This window comes from Salvelinus alpinus, chromosome 22 (genome assembly GCF_045679555.1).
Source record: "Salvelinus alpinus chromosome 22, SLU_Salpinus.1, whole genome shotgun sequence".
Lineage (NCBI taxonomy): Eukaryota > Metazoa > Chordata > Actinopteri > Salmoniformes > Salmonidae > Salvelinus > Salvelinus alpinus.
The window spans coordinates 1,854,660-1,875,746 of record NC_092107.1 but is presented as its reverse complement, the minus strand read 5'-3'; the positions used below and the strand labels follow the sequence as shown (position 1 = coordinate 1,875,746).

The 21,087-nt window shown below is 42.4% G+C and overlaps 1 protein-coding gene across 4 annotated transcripts; it reads right to left on the bottom strand.

Annotated features, from left to right (window-relative positions):
• Positions 1-95: 95 nt before the first annotated feature.
• Positions 96-18,919, bottom strand: LOC139548763 (hypermethylated in cancer 1 protein-like). Of its 4 annotated transcripts, none has more exons than XM_071358577.1 (2): positions 18,738-18,919; positions 96-10,517 (listed from the first exon to the last, which is right to left on the bottom strand). In XM_071358577.1, exons 1-2 carry the CDS (start codon positions 18,795-18,797, stop codon positions 8,283-8,285), a joined length of 2,295 nt encoding a protein of 764 aa, XP_071214678.1. In that variant the 5' UTR covers positions 18,798-18,919; the 3' UTR covers positions 96-8,282. The 4 variants fall into 4 exon arrangements, with proteins under 4 accessions (XP_071214678.1, XP_071214682.1, XP_071214681.1 ...); XM_071358581.1 differs by having other exon boundaries at positions 96-10,501; positions 18,738-18,894; XM_071358580.1 differs by lacking the exon at positions 18,738-18,919 and adding an exon at positions 16,177-16,410.
• Positions 18,920-21,087: the final 2,168 nt, after the last annotated feature.

Below are 21,087 nucleotides of genomic sequence, written 5' to 3'. Positions count from 1 at the left end.
TTGAATTGAGCCCTGGTGCTGAAAGACAATCTTATTGATTTGAATGGATTCATTCCTTAGAAATGACTGGAAAAATAAAATGAGAAGACAGCCGCTTTGTGAAACCATTATGCAATTCATTTTTATTGCCAAGTTGATTTTGAGTATAGAAACAAACAAAAAACATACAATTCTCACAATGGCTTAAAACAAATAAAAGCCTTATCAAACATGATTTATTAAGACACAATTGAAATGTACACAAAACAATGACCTATAAAACATTTAGACATGCAATAAATACATTCATTTCACTAAAGCAAAATAAGAACAATATTGACAATGTAAAGTAGAAAAATACTGTTAGTTTTTTTGTGTATTGCTTTCTATTCAAAACCTAGGTTTTTATTTTCAAGAAAGCGCTTGAAAAAATGTTTATATTTGAAATTATTATTTTTTTTAAATACTGGTGTGCTTGTTTGGTAAATAAAGTTCCATTATCTCTGGAGACAGAATAATATCTGATGTCAATTGGTTGTTTCAGTGCTTCTGTCTATCCCTATTCAGTCTACATGCCTGTTGAACTTTCCTACTCTGCAACCACAAATTCTACTTCCACCTCAATCACCCCAGTAATCTTTATCAGATGATGGACCAAATCCACCATTTCTATATGGGATCAAATTGGTTGTGTGTGTGTGAGTGTGTGTGTTTAATGTAAATGGGCAGTGTGTTTAGGAGAGTGTGTGGACCCTCGGCTCTGTGACATTCTGGCAGGCGTCTCAGTGCGTGTTCAGTTCAGGCCGTCAGTAACATTGCCTTTGCTTTAGTAATGACTTTTTCTACAAGAACTGACACTCCAAATGGAGCAGGGAAACCTAATTTAATCTGACCTAATCTGGAACAGCCAGTCATGAACAGTGACAGGGCAGTCTGCCATCCAGCTGTGTGTTTGTTCGTGTGTCTGCGTTTTGTTTGTGTCTGTGTGTATCTGTGTACTCATACATGACTATTAGACCCCAGATTAGATCAGAAACTGAACTGCTATTTTCACCAAAATAGTTGTGTTTTCCTTTTAAGTTGTTTGTTGTTTTAGTCAATTCACTTTAGGAGAAGTACCGTAAATGAATCATATCAATAGAGTCAAGCCTTGAAAAACGGCAATATGATATTCTAGATTACACGGTGTCTTCTTAGTCTGTCTTGTCTGTTGATCAGGTCTGCGGTCTGACTATTTCACTGCCTGGTGGAGACAGAACGCTCCAAGCAAAACATACTGAAGAAGACATGGGGCAGCCACCAGCCACAACTCCCTCCTCTGCTTGAACAAAGACTGTCTGTCTGTCTCTGTCATGTGGAGACTGGGTGATGACTTGAAGGCCTGGTAAGAAGACACCAATGCTGAAGGGCACTCAGACTGAGACGCCAACATGAAAACCTGACGATGCATCAGCTCACCGCCACTCAGTTTTTTTCTATGTTGTTTACTTAAGCTATGACTGGTACTTCAACTCTCTCATTCTTTCTCTCCCTCTCCCTCTCAGCACATGACTTGGCTGGTGGAGCTGTGGTCTGGCTCAATTGTGCAATTTCATCCACTCATGTTTACTTTACTGGCATCTTTCTTAGCATATTTCCCTCTGAACATTTCTTTCTCGTATTGTCCTGCGTTTCCTCAATAATGATGCTCTGTCTATTAAATTCCTTTGAAATATACTTCTTGACTTGAAAAGCAAGCACATAATAACGTCGTCAAATTTTGAAGTTCATTTTGGAACTTGATCAGGGCGTTAAGAAAAATAAAGTAGTTGTTCGCATAAACATTTAGACAACTGTCTTCTGGAGCAGGAAAAACAACTGGAAGCGACTTGATCATGGGAGAGAGGAGGCGTAGGGAAGGAGGAGTAGAGGAGGAGGGTTGTTAGCATGGACTAGTGGTTCGTGCTGAGTGTCAAGAAGAGAGCGGGAGACAGACGGAGAGGTGAGAGCAGTGCTAAGAGGTAACGAAGGAAGAAAAAGTGGGAAATCAGTGGTTGGATCGGGGAGAGAGGAAAAGGAGGAAGCAACATGCGAGAGGAAAGGCGATTGAGGAGGGTTTTAGGGGGTCACGAGGGTAATAAAAATCATAATTCAATGAATTTTCCAGAAAAGTGCAGTTTGGGGGAATAAATGGAGGAAAGCAGCTGCTTGTAATAAAGGCCAATGAAAGTGTCAAGTCTCTCCTTCCCTTCGAATTCAACCCGGTCCACTGTGGGAACCAGTGGAGGCTCCTCAGAGAAGGGAGGGGAAGACCATCCTCCTCAGGGAATTTCATAAAAATAAAAATGGTAAAACATTTAAAAAGTTATCCTTTTTAGATAACACTATACAAAATATATTCACGTCACCAAATAATTGATTCAAACACTTTTTTTGCAATGAAGGTCTACAGTAGCCTCAGCAGCACTCTGTAGGGTAGCACCATGGTGTAGCCAGAGGACAGCTAGCTTCTGTCTTCCTCTGGGTACATTGACTTCAATACCAAACCTAGGAGTCTCATGGTTCTCACCCCCTTCCATACACTTAGACAGTAATTATGACACCTCCCAGAGGATGTCCTCCAACCTATCAGAGCTCTTGCAGCATGAACAGACATGTTGTCCACCCAATCAAAGCATCAGATAATTAATCTAGTACTGAAAGCATAAGCTACAGCTAGCTAACACTGCAGTGTATAAAATGTGGTGAGATAGAGAGTTTGTCATTTTTTTTCAGTCTCACTTACTTAGCTAGCAAATGCAGCTAGCTAGTTTAGCCTATTCAAACAACCTGCTCAAACAGAGGGATGCTATGTTGGCTAGCTGGCTATGACTATCCAACACAACACTGGAACTCTTCCAATTCAAGGTAAGCTTTTGGTTTTACTAATTTATTGCCACCGGGGCCCATCGGTGTAAGTGCTAAACTGCTTACTGACTGTACATTGTAAAGTCACTGTTTGATTGTAGTGGGTTTACTAACACGTTAGTTCTGGTTTTGGTTTGGAAAGGTTTTTTCGCCTGGTCACAGACAGCTGATGTGTTGTGCTTTGAAGTTCACAAGCGAAGGGAAAAGGTGAGAGGAGGAGAGTGCATAGATGACAGAAGGAATACAATGTGGCTGCTATGAAAGTGAACTGTGTTTACGCGTGATCAGGGGTGTATTCATTCTGCCAATTCCGTTGAAAAAAACGAAACGGGGATAAACATACATGAATTTGTCCAATAGAAACTCTCGTTTGCAACTGTTGGACTAATGATTACATCCTAGATCAGCTAGATACAGGCAAGTGTCTCCTCAAATGTTTCTCTCGACTTGTGCACCTACATTGTAAAACTTTCATTCATAGGCTAGGTTGTAGCAACCTCATGATGGGTACAGGGACCATTTGATTATCATGTAGTAGCCTTGACCTGGGTGAATGGAATCTGAATGATAGTCATCAAATATGCTGCAATAGAAATAAGGCCATGCTCAAACATTTTTTGTTGATGTTAATAGACCAATAAGAAAGAGAATTCCAAACCTCTCTGCCAATAACGGCTAGTTTTCAATTTTCCCCTCCCTACTCAGACCACTCCCAGACAGACTTACTTGAGAAATTGCTCTTTGCTAAGAAGCTATTTTTTGGGATAATTTTGATTGAAACAATCAAAGTAAAGTACTTTATTAATACCCAGAAAGGATGTAATATTTAAATAAAAACAGCTTCATTAGACCTTTAATTTGTTAAGAGTTTTCTCAAAAGTAGAGCACACTATGCATTGTACAATATAAGAGTGGACAGGGGTTTACTCTTTAAAAGAATTACAAATAAATAAAAGGAAGGAAGAAGGGAAAAAGATAGGGAGGCTCTTAATGTTTTCTGAATGGCGAGGTTTAGAACTAAGATCAGTCTTTCATATTTAAACAATGGGCTTATGTCCACCCTGCTGAGCTCTCCATGCTCCTCTCCCTCCCTACTCCCTCCCAATCTTCATCTGTGTCTCTATCGGTCTGCAAGCAGATACACACTGCACATCCTGCTCAACGCTAAGGCCCAGCCAAGAGTTCACTTCCTGCTCCTTCACTTCTCTGCTCTCCTTCACACCAGAACTATTCCCAGAGCATACATTAACAGCCATTCATATACTCAAATAGCATGTGGACACAAACAGACAAACCAACACTTCCCCCTTTAAACTCACACACACACATACGCTCGGCCCCACTATATGTAATTTCAGAACAGTAACGCTGGACATTATCTCGCTCTCTCTTCCTGTACAGATTTGGAGTGGCAGTGGAAACTATTTCTTTCTTGTTTTAACGGTGTGAGAAAAGGAAACGGGAGATAGACTTTCAGTGAGAGTGAACTAATGAATGAGAGACAGAACATGCAGGAGAGATTTATATTCCCACCATTGACATCAACTTCAAATGGGCTGTTCCCTCTTGTCTATGGGGCTTCACATGTCTGTGGTCCAACCTCATACTGCCATGATAAATCGAAGATTAATATTGTCCACCCCTGTCAATTCACATGTCATTTAAACTAGTTTCTTATGTTATAACAAAACAGCTGTGCCCATACAGTTTCCATGTAGACTATTTTTCTAAATTAACTTTGGAGCCAAGTGTGAGTTTTGTGCTTCACGTAGGCTGCTGGGAACCGCTGCATGTCCTGCAGTCCAAAACAAGCTGGCTTAAAGTGTGTTTGTGTATAAATACACACAGCCTTATTCATCATCAGCTCACAAAGCCTCCTCCAGAGAAATGGGTCAAACAGCTTGAGGCTATAGCTTTCATCCACTCAGAGCCCAGCCACTGTTTATCTGTTTAGGGAAATATTGATAAATACATCACTCCTTGTGTGCAACCAAAAACGTCACTAAACATTAAGGCTTCGGGTGAAAAATAAAAGACCTAATTCACATAGACAGTATATATGTTTCTCTGGAACCAGAGGTATTACCTTATGTCTTGCCTTACAAGCCCTATCATCATTTACATTTGTATATTCTGTTGAATTAAAGTTAACACTTTTGTTTCCAAAGGTAAGAGAAAATCACCAGCTTGACTTTTCCTTATTAAGATAATGTCATTGGTCAAACCCATACAAAGCCTCTAATAGGACAGTAAAAAGGAACATGTACACAGCATATTAAAATAAGAGGAAAATGTTAATATCACATGTTATCAACAAAATTGTAAGACAAGTAAAACATCTCATACCATGAAATGACCACAGGTTTAACACAGGACTATTGTCCCCTCAAAATAAAAAATGAAAATGGATGTAAATGTCTGTGCTGTGTGTCTGTATCTGCATGTACGTAAGTGTGTACGTGTGTGTTGTTTGGTTGGTGTGTAGCTAAAGCGTTGCGTCCCCATGCTGGGTTCCGTCCTGAGGTAAGCACCAGTTTCACTTTGCTTTGGTTCAAAATCAAGAAAGAGAAAGAAAATAAGTGACAGAAAAACAACACCTTGATATGCTCATTATGCTACAGAATAAAACCCTTCAATTAATGTTGTACATTAATACAATCCCACAATAGTAGGGCTTATTGTCTCAGTCTCCAAGATAAAGTTTTAAGATTCACTAAGTCTATCACAGTGCATTCATGGCTTTAGTCTTCACATTCACCTACTGAGGTTGGCATTGGCACTATAGTGGTCAACAAACTCCAATCTGACATAAGGTCCGACAACATAGACAAATAATAAGCCAGCATGCTCTTTGGAATAAACATTCTAAAACATTTAACAAAACAATAAGTGCCTTCAACCCCAAACCCATAAGTGCTCATCAGTTGATAGAGACGAGCCACTGTACTGTACTGTGCCGTGTTTGATAGCCTCCTGGCAGGGAGACAGGGAAGGGCAGATGTAGGACTCGGCTCGGCAGTGCTCGGGTGTCTTGTTATGGTGTGGATCAGAGGGGCTGGATGGCAGGCATGAAATGGGGCGTCAGGCCGACAGACAGTGTGAATTGTCAGGGAGAATGTGAGATTTCACAGGGATTACTGGAAGACTGGGAGGCCAGCAGCTGGGGTGTGCTGTGCTGTTCACCCACACAGACGGCCCGGCCTGCCGCCGCACCACGAGCAGAGCACTGTCAGAGGCAGCTAGCGCCCAGCTCTCATGTTCACAACGCCGTCACATTAGCAGCTCCCAGTCCCTGTGTGTGTATTAAGGCAGCAGCGGAGCAGTCACTTTGGCCTGTCAATGATAGCACGGCCCTCTGTCAGAGTTGAGACTACTATGGGTCAAAAGGATTCAAAGTGATTAGTACTATTTATGCTCAGAATGGGACAATTGTCAGTGCTGATGAATCATCTGTATTAGAGGGAATTGCTGCTATTGATAGAGACTGATTAGGGGTAATTGGCTCAAGCCTCTCAGCACTGACTTGGATGGCCTCTCTGTGCTCTCCTCTGGTGAGTTGTATAGCTGTACCCACCATTGTAAATTCACTGAACAAAAATAGAAACGCAAAATGTAAAGTGTTGGTCCCATGTTTCATGAGCTGAAATAGAAATCCTAGATATTTTCCATACGCACAAAAAGTTAATTTCTCTCAAATGTTGTGCACAAATTTGTTTACATCCCTGTTAGTTTGACAAGATAATCCATCCAGCTGACAGGTGGCATATCAAGAAGCTGATTAAACAGCATGATCATTACACAGGTGCACCTTGTGCTGGGGACAATAAAAGGCCACTTCAAAATGTGTAGTTTTGTCACACAACACAAAGCCACAGATGTCTCAAGTTTTGAGGGAGCGTGCAATTGGCAGGCTGACTGCAGGAATGTCCAACATAGCTGCCAGAGAATTTAATGTTAATTTCTCTACCAAACTGCCTCCAATGTTGTTTTAGAGAATTTGGCAGTACGTCCAACCGGCCTTACAACCTCAGACCACGTATAACCACACCAGCCCAGGACCTCAACATCCGGCTTCTTCACCTGCGGGATCATCTGAGGGGGTATGCCCTTTTGTGGGGAAAAACTCATTCTGATTGGCTGGGCCTGGCTCCCCAGTGGGTGGGCCTATGCCCTCCAAGGACCACCCATGGCTGCACCCCTTCCCAGTCATGTGAAATCCATAGATTAGGGTCTAATGAATTTATTTCAATTGACTGATTTCCTTGTATGAACTGTAACTCAGTAAAATCTTTGAAATTGGTGCATGTTGCGTTTATATCTTCGTTCAGTATATTACACAACGTCACAGGCAACACCCATGCTTAGTCTACACTCCACATCACTGGATGTTAAAGCCATGGAGAAGGATTGGCGTGTCATCAGTTGGGTATGCACCATGATGCGTCCCAGTTGTGAGATCACAGGGTTGTGCTACTCGCTACTTTTCAATAACAGTTTGAAGGCACTTGGATGCAAGTCAAAAAATGATTTGAAAAATACCAATAAAGAGAGGTTATGGGTTCAAAGGGTTATGGCACTGAGTGTACAAGTCATTAAGCTACTATTACTGTCACTTAATATCGGTCTCTCTGTACACAACATCATGATCAGAGAGTACGTAACAACAAAGCAAAAGAAAAACAAAGAAAAACAAAGCACAGATAACTTTACCTAAATGGTGGAGCGAATGCTGTTTTCAGTTAGTCCCTCCCTCGTGACTAGAACAGCTGGAGCATGGAGTAAAACTGGATCAGGAGATAGAGAGAAAATCCAGTACCCCAAAAAAACAAAATTAAGAAAGTGGTCCAATCAATTGCAAATCCCAAAGCTTTGGCTTTTTCTTTTGTCCAACAGTCCTTTCAGTTCTGGACAGGAGCCCTGAATCTTGTCCATATGTGCTTTTTTCCCATTTTATGTACAATTACAATAGTAGTAGTAGTACAAAAGTACATTTAGTACACAGGTGTAGGGTCATATTACAACACTTTCTGGCAACAGTTTCTTCGGCTTTTCATTATGTACAAAAAACTAAGAAAAATGGATTTTTGGTTCTCAATTTGTTTTTGGCTCGGTGGTTTGCGTATACATAAATACTACACTGTTTTGAGTGGGTATTCCTTGGTCAAAATATAATAGAAATAGCACAGTTCTTCTAGGAAGGTCTTTGAAATGCATATAATGCAAACTTTGGAAAGAAAGGCACTTATAGGAGTCTACACAGTGTGTGTGCATTCTTTAGGCCAGGTATTGGCCTTAGTCTGAGGTGCAGATACTGATGGAGTTGAGGTGAATGACGTTAGAATACTGTAAGTTAAGTTGTGTGCCCACAGGATTGTGTGGAAGCCAAGGCCTTGCTGGGGGTGACTGGTCAGAGGGTCTTAGCTGGGGGAGTAGCGGTCAATGATACGGGAGTGGGAGTCAGAGAGGGACCCTGGGGGAGGGGGCAGGGCCGGGACCCCCAGGACATCCATCTTGTCATGGTGGTTGAGGCGCAGGTGTTCTGCTGCCAGTTTGGACAGCGGGAACAGGCTCTCCATGGCATGCTCTGCCAGCAGCTCTGAGGCCTTCTCCTGCTTCAGCCCCAGGTGCTCTGCTGCGTATTTACTCAGGGGGTAGATCCCTTCCGCAAAGTCCAGCTTCAGCTTGCCGTCGGCCGTCAGTACCCCTCCGGCCCCCCCACTGCTGTGCATCTTCATGTGGCTGATGAGGTTGCGCTGCTGGGCGAACTTGCCCCCGCACACCTGACACTCGTAGGGCTTCTCCCCGGAGTGGATGCGCATGTGCTCTGTGAGGCGGTACTGGCGGGTGAAGCGCATGCCGCAGTGGTCGCATGCAAAGGGCTTGAGTCCCAGGTGGCTGCGCATGTGGCGGGTCATGGTGCCGCGCTGGGTGAACTTCTTGCCACAGATGCTGCAGGGGTAGGGCCTTGTCAGCCAGTGGGTCTTCTCGTGCTGGCGCAGCGTGGCCGGGTCCTTGTAGGACTTCTCACAGGAGTTACAGCGATAGGGTCTGATGATCTCCCCCAGGACCCCAGGCGTCAGGCTCTGGCTGGACCTCCCCTCCAGGCTGTTCAGGCTGCCGTTACCGTTGCTGTTGCTACTGTTGTTTTTGGGGTTGCTGCTGCCCATCTCCCCTCCAGAGTACAGCTCCTCCTCTGTGTGGGTCTCCACGTGGGCGTTGAGCTGCTCAGAGCTGGGGAAGCCCTTGTCACAGGGTATGCACACGTACAGGTTGTCCCCAAAGCTCTCAGGCTCGTAGGGTAGGTGGAACCTCCCCATGACCCCTGTGGGTGATGGTCGACCCTCACTACTGCCTGTCCCCTCACTGCCTGAGCCACTCTTCTCATCCTCCCCATCACAGCCTACCCTACGGTAGCGATCATCGCTCTCCTCCCCTGCTTTGTGATGGTGGTTGTGATGCTGGTGGTTTTGGTCTCCGTTTCCACCCCGTTCCTCCTCATCCTCGTCATCCTCTTCATCCTCAGCTGTGTATGACAGTGGCTCATGCTTCACCCAGCGGTAGATGTTGCCCACCTCCCTGCTGGGCTCTCCAGCCTCTGTCGGGGTGTCGGGGCTGAGGGGGCAGGGGTAGTGGTCTGGACCTTGGGAGCTGGAGCGGTGGAGGTGGGGCAGGTGGGGCCCCAGGGGCTTATTAAGGTGGGGGTAAGAGTGAGGTGGGAGAGACCCCGCCTGATCAGCCGTCTCCATCTTCTCTGTGGGGTAGGCCCCGCCATTGTTCCCCAGCATTGGGCTGGTGCGGCCGCTCAGCCCCCCCTCCCGCTCCTCATCGTGGTGGGGCAGGGCATGGGCCAGGTGTGGGTGGGAGGGAGTGTTCTGGGACTGGGAGTTAGGGCTCTTCTTGGAGAGGTCCAGGCCATAGATGGGGGAGCAGTTTCTGTCAGAGTGGGCTGGGCGAAGGCTGGGCTGGGCAGGCAGGGCTGAGGGTGTGGAGGGGAACACCTGAGGGCCCTGAGAGGAGGTGGGGGCATACAACTCCCCTGCATGGGTGGCATGGGGGTGGGGCGGCAGCTCCTCTAGTGGTGGGGCGCGAGGCGTGTGGGTGTTCACAACTCCCCCTGGGTAGCAGGACTGAATAACAGGGGTGGACACCCGATACCTGCTCCCTCCCCCTAAACCCAAACTATTGGGGCCCATCTTCCCATAGGGCAGAAAGGCAGGAGTGGGGCGGAGAGGGTACTTCCCATTTCTCCTCATCTTCTTCTTACACAACGCCACTAAGTCCAGCAGCTGCAGATAGCTAGCTGCAGCCAGCACGGCCCCCAGGTTGGGCTCTGTCGGGGAGCTGTGGTCTCCCTCCGTCAGACGGCCCGTGTAGATGTAGTCTAGAATGACCCGGAACACCCCGGGACTCACCATCTCGTGGTCTAGGTTGATGAGGTTGTCATGGACGACCAGGGACTTCAGGTAGAGACTGCTGGCGGCCAGAATATTCTTATGGGCTCGGAACAACGCGTTCTGCACCACGATGATGACATCACACAGGAAGCCCTTGGTGCGCTGGGTGTTGAGTTGCAGGAGGAGGTGTCTAGCATGACTTGGGACTTCCATGGCATGGAGCATCGTCGTCAGACCGCCACCTAAAACAGCAGATATCTGTAAACGTCATGCAGTGCCAGTCAATATCTACTGTATATAGTTCCTCATGTTTCTATATTTTCTAATATGCTTGCATGATATTGTGGCACATTCCCCAATCTTCTTTTTATCTATTTAAGTGAGACATTTAAAAACGAAGCACAGTGCTGACAAGGGTCTGATTTGGCATCCGTATATAATAAATAAATAAAGTGAACTAAAATCTACATCTTCAATTCGAAACTTAAATAACAATTTGAAATTTGAAAAAAACTGGATCCATTTTCAATAACTTCCCAATAAACTGAGGAGCTATAATTAAACTATTCATTTTTTTAAATACATTTTAGAATTTTAAAATTAAAATCACTTCCAAATTTGACCGCCTTCAATTGGAATTGACCCCAACCCTGCTATTAGCTGAACTCTGCCACTGTATCCCATTACATAACTTGGTTTTGATGAATCATATTGATTCCATGTAAGGAAAAATGAACAGATAGGCTCCAGATTTACAGTAAAGGCAGCACACATAGGAGTTACTCTATAAAATTGAGCTATTGCTGTAAGTGAGCAGCAGTTGACATGGTTTTGTCATTATCAGAAACTGAAGTGTACACATTCACTTCCTAAACTGAAATGCTGAGAGAGAGAAAGATACAGATATGGATATGTTTTCGTGTTGCCGGCTTCCATAAAAAATATTCCAGTGGTGGTGTGTGCAGTGTTTTAAACAAAGCGGAGAGTGAACATTTTGCAAGTATGATGAAGAGCAGGTATACTGTAAACCTGTGGAGGCAGAAGACGAGTCCAAAAAAAGATGTGTCTTTGAGCTCCCATTCGGCCCAGTCATATAAGGAACTCTGATCACACAGGATGTAAATCAAGACAAAATGAGAAGCTCCAATGCTTTAACTTGAGATTAACTCTGGAATTCTAATGCACACAAATGCTTCACACACACACACACACACACACACACACACACACACACACACACACACACACACACACACACACACACACACACACACACACACACACACACACACACACACACACAGTTGTGTATTGTTGTACTAAGGCTTAAGTAAACATTATTAACTGAACAAATTTAGCAGGATGTATTGTTCAAACATTGGAGTCTGAGGATACTTTACTGATGAGATGAAACAGTTTGGAACTGTCCCTAAGGGCTTGGTCTCGCTGATGGGAAACAAGCAACTGAATAAATATGTCCGACCGTGGTCTTCCTGACATAAGTTCATTCTCTTATTGTTTATTTCATTGACTATAAGCCCCCAGTCAGAGGGACTGATGCATGAGATTGAGAGTGGACATTTAATTACCGACTGAGGCCTCCTTAAGACACTATTCTGCGCACATGGAGGCCCTGCAAGCCCACTGCACACCACACATAAACATACCAAGGGATCCATCTAAAGAAAAGCAGTGTATGTGGTTCTTATACAGGGTTGTATACCCTGGCTGTCTCATAGCCTTCCATTCCTATTATTTAAAGACACACTTCAGTCTTAATGAGTTTGCGGTGTAGTTGAGTCGATATGTTTAGAATTACCCAAAAGGAACGTAGCAATTTTAACATTTTTGTCATTTTGGTGTAATAATAATCATAACCTAACCATTTACAGGTTTCCACTGCTGCTCTCTTAAACGCTGCTGTCTTTCATTTCTCCCAGGTCGTATTTTACTAGAAATTCCACGATATGAGGAGCAAATACAAAAAAAGAAATTAAATATGCCTCAGATGAGAATTGATATTCAAAGCGATGGGTAAGTTACACATTAACATCGCGAAGGATTTCAGTTATATATCTAGGCACTGTGCTACTCGATTGGTGCGTTGTGCGCAAGGCGCAGCCCTCATAGGCTTTTACGCATGAGGTTTGGACAGGCGCGGATGTTTCCCCAGGGTGAATGGGAGTGCACCATACACGTTTGTTCTGTCACAACACGCTATACACGGCCTGAGAGAATAAAAAGGCGGCCTGAAACAGAGATCTATGCTACACTGTCCCCTTTACGCGCGTCGACAAACATGCCACCCCCTTATGGGATGCCAGCCTTCAATTATAAAGAGGGTTTTACTTAAATGTTTCAATGGTAGAGGAAAAAATATAGCAGGCATATTTATAAGTTATGATTTTATTTTTTAGATTCTGGAAAAACTGGCACATTTACATGCGCATCTCATCTGTCTAACGAGCAGCAAGAGAGTGGGCTTGCATGTATGGCACAATGATGCTATACTTTGCTTGGGTTCGTTTCCGTTTGTTTGATGCTATCATATTCGGATGTTTTATGAAATCGTTATCATGTCACACAAGTATACACAGGAACACGCACGTGCACACACACACGAGCGCTTGTAGCCTATGCGTAAAAGCGGGTTTGTCATTTTTACCATCGTTTGGTTATATGAATTGCAAAAATAATATTAACACATTTAACGCGTTCAGTGGAAAAAAAACGAATTCAAATTATTAGCATGACCATCCAGTTAGAATGAACGAATGAACTGAACTGTCTGTCATATCTGTAGAATTTGTAGAATATGCACATTGTTTTTTCTCTCAAGACGTCGAGTGAAAGATAAGAAAGTAGTGACCAAAATAAATAATGTAGGCCTATTAAAAACCTTGTCTGAGCATCATGCATTAACAGTTACTGTATCCCCTTGTCGGCCTATCAAAGACAGCTCTCTAATCCACTAAACCAATCAAACGTCTTAAAACGCATCTCAGTGGAAGGTTATGTTCACAATTCAAATATCATTCACGTGCATAAAATAGGACGAACCTACTTTACTTTTCATCTCTCGCTCTCTCTCTCTCTCTCTCTCTCCTATAGATGGTTTATTCTCAATTAGTAAACATGTTTTACAATAATGTGAAACATTTATCATCACAATAAGTGATATTTTGGAATATGATTCACCTTCAGTAAGTGTCTGTTGATAATAATTTCTCAATAACCTCTATGGGCCCTGAAGGTTCTTGTGTCTGTCATGCACATTCTGAATGTTTTCCTGTACCACGATTTGTTCCCGAGTGGTTATAGGTGAATGCTATATTTGGTATAAGGGTGACTTCTTTGAGAACCTTGAGTCATCTTTGGGACAGTTTGGTATCCATGATACCTGTGTTGTGTCTGCGTTGTCCCTGCTCTGGTTTGGGGTTGAGGCTGAGTTGAGGCTGAGAGGTTCTGCTCTGGGTTAAGAACACCCTCCACACTTCCCATCCACACATTCTGCCTGATTTTCAGAGAACGACTTTGTATGCATGTAGGTTTACATGTTAATCAGTGTAGTATTTTTTCGTTTGAGAATGGTCTATTTAAGGCACTTAATAATTCATGAACGTTGCAAAGAAAACATACATACTTATTGATAGCAAATGAAATGTTAATTTTGTTTTATTTATGCTTTATTTAGTCTATTCTAAATGAATGTATTTAGAGGTTTCGACTAACAATGAATATTTGGAGAAATAGTTAAACTGTTTGTTTTCATGCTGTGAAATACTATCTATCATTGCTGTTCACATGTTGTTTAGGGGCATAACATGCACCCTGTCAAACCACAAGGAAAAAACAGTGAGACACTGAGCTCTATAGCCTTACGTGTCACGATATTTTTGTGAATGGGATATATAAACGCAGTAGAGCATGACACCTTATTTAATGACAACTACAATTGAGGCTTTAAAAGTAGCCTAAGGAGTGGGTGTCCTGCGCTTAGCCTAAGCAGTGCAGGGAGACGTCTCGAATTATATCCACAAGGTTTGATTTTAGATAAGTCCAGAGACATTTGCTTTTTACACTTCCTCTATAGTCAGAAGGCTAGAGAAGTGAGTAGAGTTTTAGACAGCCGTCAAAACGAGGCTGTCACCTTATCAACGCAACCTTGCCTTTACCTTTGTTATGATTTTGATTCGCTATGTCGTTGACTTCCTTATCAGGGACATTTCAAATGCTGAAACTCGCGATCTGCGCGCCTCATCTCTCTAGAAAAGAGGCCCCAGACTTCCATTCATAATCCCGACGGGAGACAAGTGCACACGAGCTCCTTTATAAAAGGGGCCTCCTAAAAATAACTCAAATGCTATAGGTTTTACATTTTTTATTTGTTTTAAAATATGTTCTGGCTGTCAGTTTCCTTGTCACCACTAACTTGCATGAGATAGGCCAACAAAACGTATTTTTTTTAAATGTGCCTCCTTTTTTAAAAGGTATTTTGCATACAGTAAAGTTTGTAAAGTTGTAAAAGATAAGTCTAGTTTTGTGCAACCATGTCTTAATTAAATCATTAGATTTGATTGAATACACACCGAGATGGGAAGTAGGCCTAGAAACTCAAAGTTGCCCTTTTAACAAAATAGACTCGCCTACTTCTGAGTCCTGTCAACTTCTTCAGAAAATGTAATTATATTCCTACTCAATGCGTCCATTAGACTATAGATTTTTACAAAATGTCTTATTAAATACATCGTTTATCAAGAAATGGACCATTTGAGAAGTAATTTGTTATTCAGGCCTATTTTCTTTAAAGATAGGATACAACAACAACACGACATGATATACATGATTTAGGTATCTTAAATCTCTTGCTTTCTCAATCCCTATTTCTGTAATCTTGTCCTCGCATTAGACAAATCACGAGACTTCAACGCGCATAAAACCATCTCTGACTTCTATAGTGCATCACCCGTCGTTATCTCAGTCTGATAACCATGAGTCTACACTAAATAATCTCCGCAAATATTGTACAAACGGAAATTCAAGCAGCTCTACATTTCATTGAAATAACTGTAAATTAGTGATAGCCTATGACATAGGCCTATACGTGCGTAATGTGTTGTCAATATTTTTGTGATTGATGATTGATGTTTTGATAAACGACATCACTTAAATGTTGACATAGCAAAGTGCAGAGGGGTTGGGAGAGGAACAGAACAGGAACAGATAAAGCCGTCATCGCTCTGGCTAAAATCGAATCAACTCCATGTGAAGCACCATGAACCCTTCATTAGTCCGATGCTAGGCGAGCTGTGACCTATAGCTGCACTGTGGTGGAGGGGGGGTGAACGCTGCACCGAGACCCACTGCATCAATTTACTACCACTGGGTGACTGAGGATGAGGCATCATGCTGAACACCCAGAGACTGAACTACACTGTTCTCTGTATAAAGATAGATACCTACACAACCATCTGATGACAATAGGTGACATATAGGTTAGGCCTACTTAACAGCAAATAATCCAATATAAATCTTACCTTGTTATAGTTTATATAGAATTTAGTCCAGTGATCCATTTAACAAGAATCAATTGTATAGGCTATTCGTAGTTTGTTGGAGCTGAGAATGTTTGAATCAAACAAAAGACTGCTCACATAAGCAACCATGTCTTGTTACAAATAAAAATCTATTAACTAATGGGTTCCATCACAAAATTAGGAAAACATGACTATGATTTTAAAAGTTCCTCATTTGCATTCAAAATACACAAACACTAACCAAACACTGAACCCGCGATAAACCCCCTATGTTCACATTAAAATCGCTAAAAAGTGAAATATCGTCAATATTTGGTCTCAATAATTTTGCCTGTTCTGTAACTGTAGTGGTCTTTAAAAAGCTGGTATTGAAACGTTACCTGGATGCCCGATCTCTTCTGCCATCCGATCTAAGTCTCCCTTAATGATCATCTCAGCAGTCTTTTGGAGTAATTTCTGACGTTTCAACTTTGAACTGCCAGCCTCCAAAAACCATGCCAGTTTTCCAAGCACGACTGCCAAAACTTTGTATTATTAATTGCTATGAATTTCTTGTTACTCTCTCCGTCCTCCCTCCCTCTCTCTCTCTCTCTCGCTGTGTCCTCCTTCCCTCGCTCTATCTGCCCCTCCCCTCTCTTTCTCACCCCCTCCTTCAAAAAAATACGTGCTTAGTCCAGCATCAGTTTCCTCCTGTTTTATTTTAGTAATTTCCTTGCCTATTTTTTGTGTCGAGGCTATAACGCGCAATAATGGAGCCTCTATGGGCCGTAAGTGTTTTAGCACCCCGTGTGATGTCAGTCTATAATAAAACTCAATGTTAAAATCGAGGGCAGGAACTTCATTCAACTGACCCCAACTTGAACTTCACAACACATCGCGACTTCGTCTTAAAGAGACAGGCCTTTATTGTATATCCCACAGCAGTTTCGCACTGAACTGAAGTTTGGAGACATATGAGACCCGTAAAAAAATGCTTATTGTCAACAATAGACCATGGGGAAATAGCCTACACACCGATTGATGATGGCTGGTTTACTCATATACCATTTGACTGAAACTGATCTTTAACACACGCCCTTTTAGATCATGGATATTTCAATTAAACCTACTGATAAGGTTCATCCTATGATGTCTCAGTGGAGGATGCTGAGGGGAGGATGGCTCATAATAATGGCTGAAATGAAGTCAATGGAGTGGTATCAACCACATGGAAACCACGTCTTTGATGTGTTTAATGCCATTCCATTGACTCCATTCCAGCCATTATTATGAGCCCTCCTCTCCCAGCAGCCTCCACTGGATAGTTTAAAATGTGCTATTGATATTGTGTACTAATCCTAGTGGGTAAACCATTAATAGCCTATACGGATGTGACATTCTACAGTCCAACCCCCATTGGCTAACTTAGAGTCACTTCATCGTTAGAGTTTGGTGTCTACTGATTGTAGCATAATGTCTAATGAGTCTCACCTGCTCAGGTAAAGACAAGCAGACAAGAGCTTACAGTAGACTGCCACGGCCCATATCCTGCGACACTCGGAGCACTGACAGAGGTGGGCAGGGAAGAGCAGAACTCTGTCCCCTGATATTTATCCATCAAATATAAATATAAGGTAATCCTGCAACCATATACTATATAGTAGCCTAGTAGTGCAGTCATTGGCCTTATTTGTTTTCATGCGTAAAACGTGGGCCTATTTTGGAGCGGAAAAGGTACCTACCTCTACGTTTGGGGTAAGCTACCGTAACAGGTGATTAAGTGTACCTACATTGTACTGTAAATTAGCCCCAAAATAATTACAATATACTGAGCAAAAAAATGCAACAATTTCAAAGATTGTACTGAGTGAAACTTCATTCAAGGAAATCAGTCAATTGAAAAATTAATTAGGCCCTAATCTATGGATTTCACATGACTGGGCAAGGGCGCAACCATGCGAGGGTATAGGCCAGGATAAGTTTCCCCCCACAACATAACTTTATTACAGACAGATACTCTTCATGCTGTTTAATCAGCTTCTTGATATGCCACACCTGTCAGTTGGATGGATTATTTTGGCAAAGGAGAAATGCTCATTAACATGAATCTAAACAAATTTGTGCACAACATTTGAGAAATAAGCTTTTTGTGCATATGGACAATTTCTGGGATCTTTTGTTTTTAGCTGATGAAACATGGGACCAAGACTTTACATGTTGCGCTTTCATAATTTTGTTAAATATATATGAATCATGACAGCTGTTAGGGTTGTTTAGGGATTTTCTGCAGTTGTTTGTTTTCAGACCTACAGTGATTTCAGTGTTCCACACACAGTACACAGTTCTAAATTTGATCATGTACAATAACAAGTTATTGTAGCCTTTGCTATTTTTAATACACAGCAATGGGCCTAGTTGCACTGTTGGCTGACAGTCTGAAAATCATCTCTCAATCAACTTTTCTAATTTACATCAGTTCTAAAACTTTTAGAAGCTGAGCATATGTCAAAGGTTATATTTTTCTTCTACCAATTGACTGTAGGTATACCAATCTTTGGCTACTAATTGTAAACCGTTATCACTGCAAATGGGCCTTTTGCCGTTATCACAAACATCTTAAATTAAACACGGTTGTTTTGAATTAGTAAGGCACGTTTCCTCTCTCGAATCCTTCGAAAAAAATAAGTAACTTTAGATTGAGAGACATTCTTGGGAGATTTTGTTTTACATTTACCCCTAAGCAACCTCACGATAATTGAAAGCTTTTAAAATGCGATATAATTTAGGCGTCAGGTGCTGGCATGTTAAGTCTATACTTGCCAGCTGACAGACAACTGTTCAAAAAGTAAATAAATATATACATAAGTAGGAGAGCTCGTATTGGCTTCACTGACTGAATGCACCTGAAGTCGCAGAGTAGAGGAGGCCATCGCGCGCTCTCTCCCAACTGTCATTTACCCACCTCGGACTCATGTCTGGTGTCGTGGCCGTTTGTGAAGTCTTCTCCTCGGGATTCCCTCATCCAGACTTCCACGCTCACTCGCCTAAAATTCCGTGCTATTACCAACCTCTTCCGTGTTTTCTCCTACTCTCTATCACCGTTCGCCCTTTCTCTCTGCCCCGCACGCTGTTTTATTTCTCACGTGCAATAGTACTATATCGACACCTCTTCAGATTTGGTCGGGGTCCGATCAGACCAGGGCTGATGGCCGGGTGGATGCGCCCACAGCGACACCCAATGGTTGGCATTCTAGATTGTAATGTGCGCAGCAGCCTTCTGTGCGTAAAGTTACTGTTATTCACTGCTAAACCCGTTAATTTGCACTGTGCTTATATTCTATTTGGAATTAAGAAAAATCGATATTACACTTGCTTTGCCATTTCAGTGTATATATTTTCTCCATACTCCAAGCTGTATGTGAACTTCTTCTGTCAGATTCACTGCATTACCAGACATGCCAGTGTAATGGATGGCTCATAGAATAAATCACCCCCATCAGTAAAGCACTTAAAACTGTATGGATGAAAGTCACTATTTGTTCCAAAACTTTCTGATGTTATATTTTTTCCCTCAATGGCACAAGCATGGGTAAAGACGGGCACAATACTTAACTCTCTATATAATCCATAATTTGGAAAATATCTTAAACTGTACCAAAAACATGACCTTTTTTTTGCAAAATTTGATGAATTATTGAAAGCCGATACATTGAGGTTAATATTGTGTTCATATTAACATTTCTCTTCTATTTTAGACAATCTGTTATTTTGAACAGGAAATTAAATGCCAATTTGTCTGAACTTCTCATTTGATATGAAAATGTACCTGCTTACAATGTTTTACACAGGTGTTAGCATGGCGATGACTACCAAATATGTAGCAGGTGTCTTTTTAAAATACCTATTTACATGACAGAAATCAACAAGGTTTCCATAAGACATTTGATTAGTCAATTTAGTTATTTTGGTCAATCAGTGACTTTCAATCAGTCTTATCTTTAAGGATCATAACGACTCAACCGTTCCCTATAGACGATTCCATAAGCCTTGCTGTGGATTGTGACTGCTCCCTCCAACACCCAATCCTCCCATTGTCTGACCAACACCATGTCAATATGATAAGAGCTGCTACAGGTTATTATGAACACCACTGGACGGCTCCCTGATTATTTCACCATCATTATCTTGTTGCTGCTCTTTAGACAAAAGATGTTGATTTAGTAGGACACTTACCGGGCAGAAGCCTATTCATGTCTCAGCCTACGTGTGTTGTGGTATTTCAATCACAATAGCAGCTGACAATCTTCTGCTCGAAGGGTCTTCCTTTTGGTATTATCCAAGTTCAAGATGCTGCTGGCTGCTGTTTCATTAGAGTGGTCAAAGTCACCCGGCCTGGAGGAGAGGAGGTATTGTCTCGCTCACTTCCAGGTTCCCATGATGAACTGTTGATAACCTTGGTCACAAAGGTGGGCAGAATGGAACCAGACAAGGATATGGGCCATCTAAGGATCTATGAGTTTCAATACATTTTCATACAATAATTTAACTTTGGAATACACCATTTTATTCATTGATATTCTGTGAGTGAGAGCCACTTCCTCCAGAACCACACTTAGGAACCAGACATTGAGATAAGGTGAGCTGCAGCAGCTAAAAAGCTCCAGGCACCAAAAGGTCTGCTGTCACCTAAATCACACACCTCCAAACTTACACTGAGTGGACAAAACATGATGAACACCTTCCTAATATTGAGTTGCTCCCCCTTTAACCCTCAGACCAGCCTCAATTTGTCGGGGCATGGACTCTACAAGGTATCAAAAGCGTTCCACAGGGTTGTCAAGTTGGCTGGATGTCCTTTGGGTGGTGAACCATTCTTCAAACATACAGGAAGCTGTTGAATGGGAAAAAAACAGCAGTGTTGCAGTTCTCGACATACTCAAACCGGTGCACCTGGCACCTTCTACCATACCCTGTTCAAATATATTTTTCTTGCCCATTCACCCTCTGAATGGCACACGTACACAATCCTTGTATCAAGGCTTAAAAATCCTTGTTCAACCTGTCTCCTCCCCTTCATCTACACTGATTGAAGTGGACATCAATAAGGGATCATAGCTTTCACCTGGATTCACCCGGTCAGTCTGTCATGGAAAGAGCAGGTGTTCCTAATGTTTTGTAGAATCAGTGTATTTACGAATGACAGGGCTGCATATGTGTGTGTTTTTGGAGCAGGGTTGAATCAACTTGGATGTTGAACTTGATGTAGACCCAACGTGAGTTAGTAATAATAAAGGGAAAGTGTTTTTTTATCA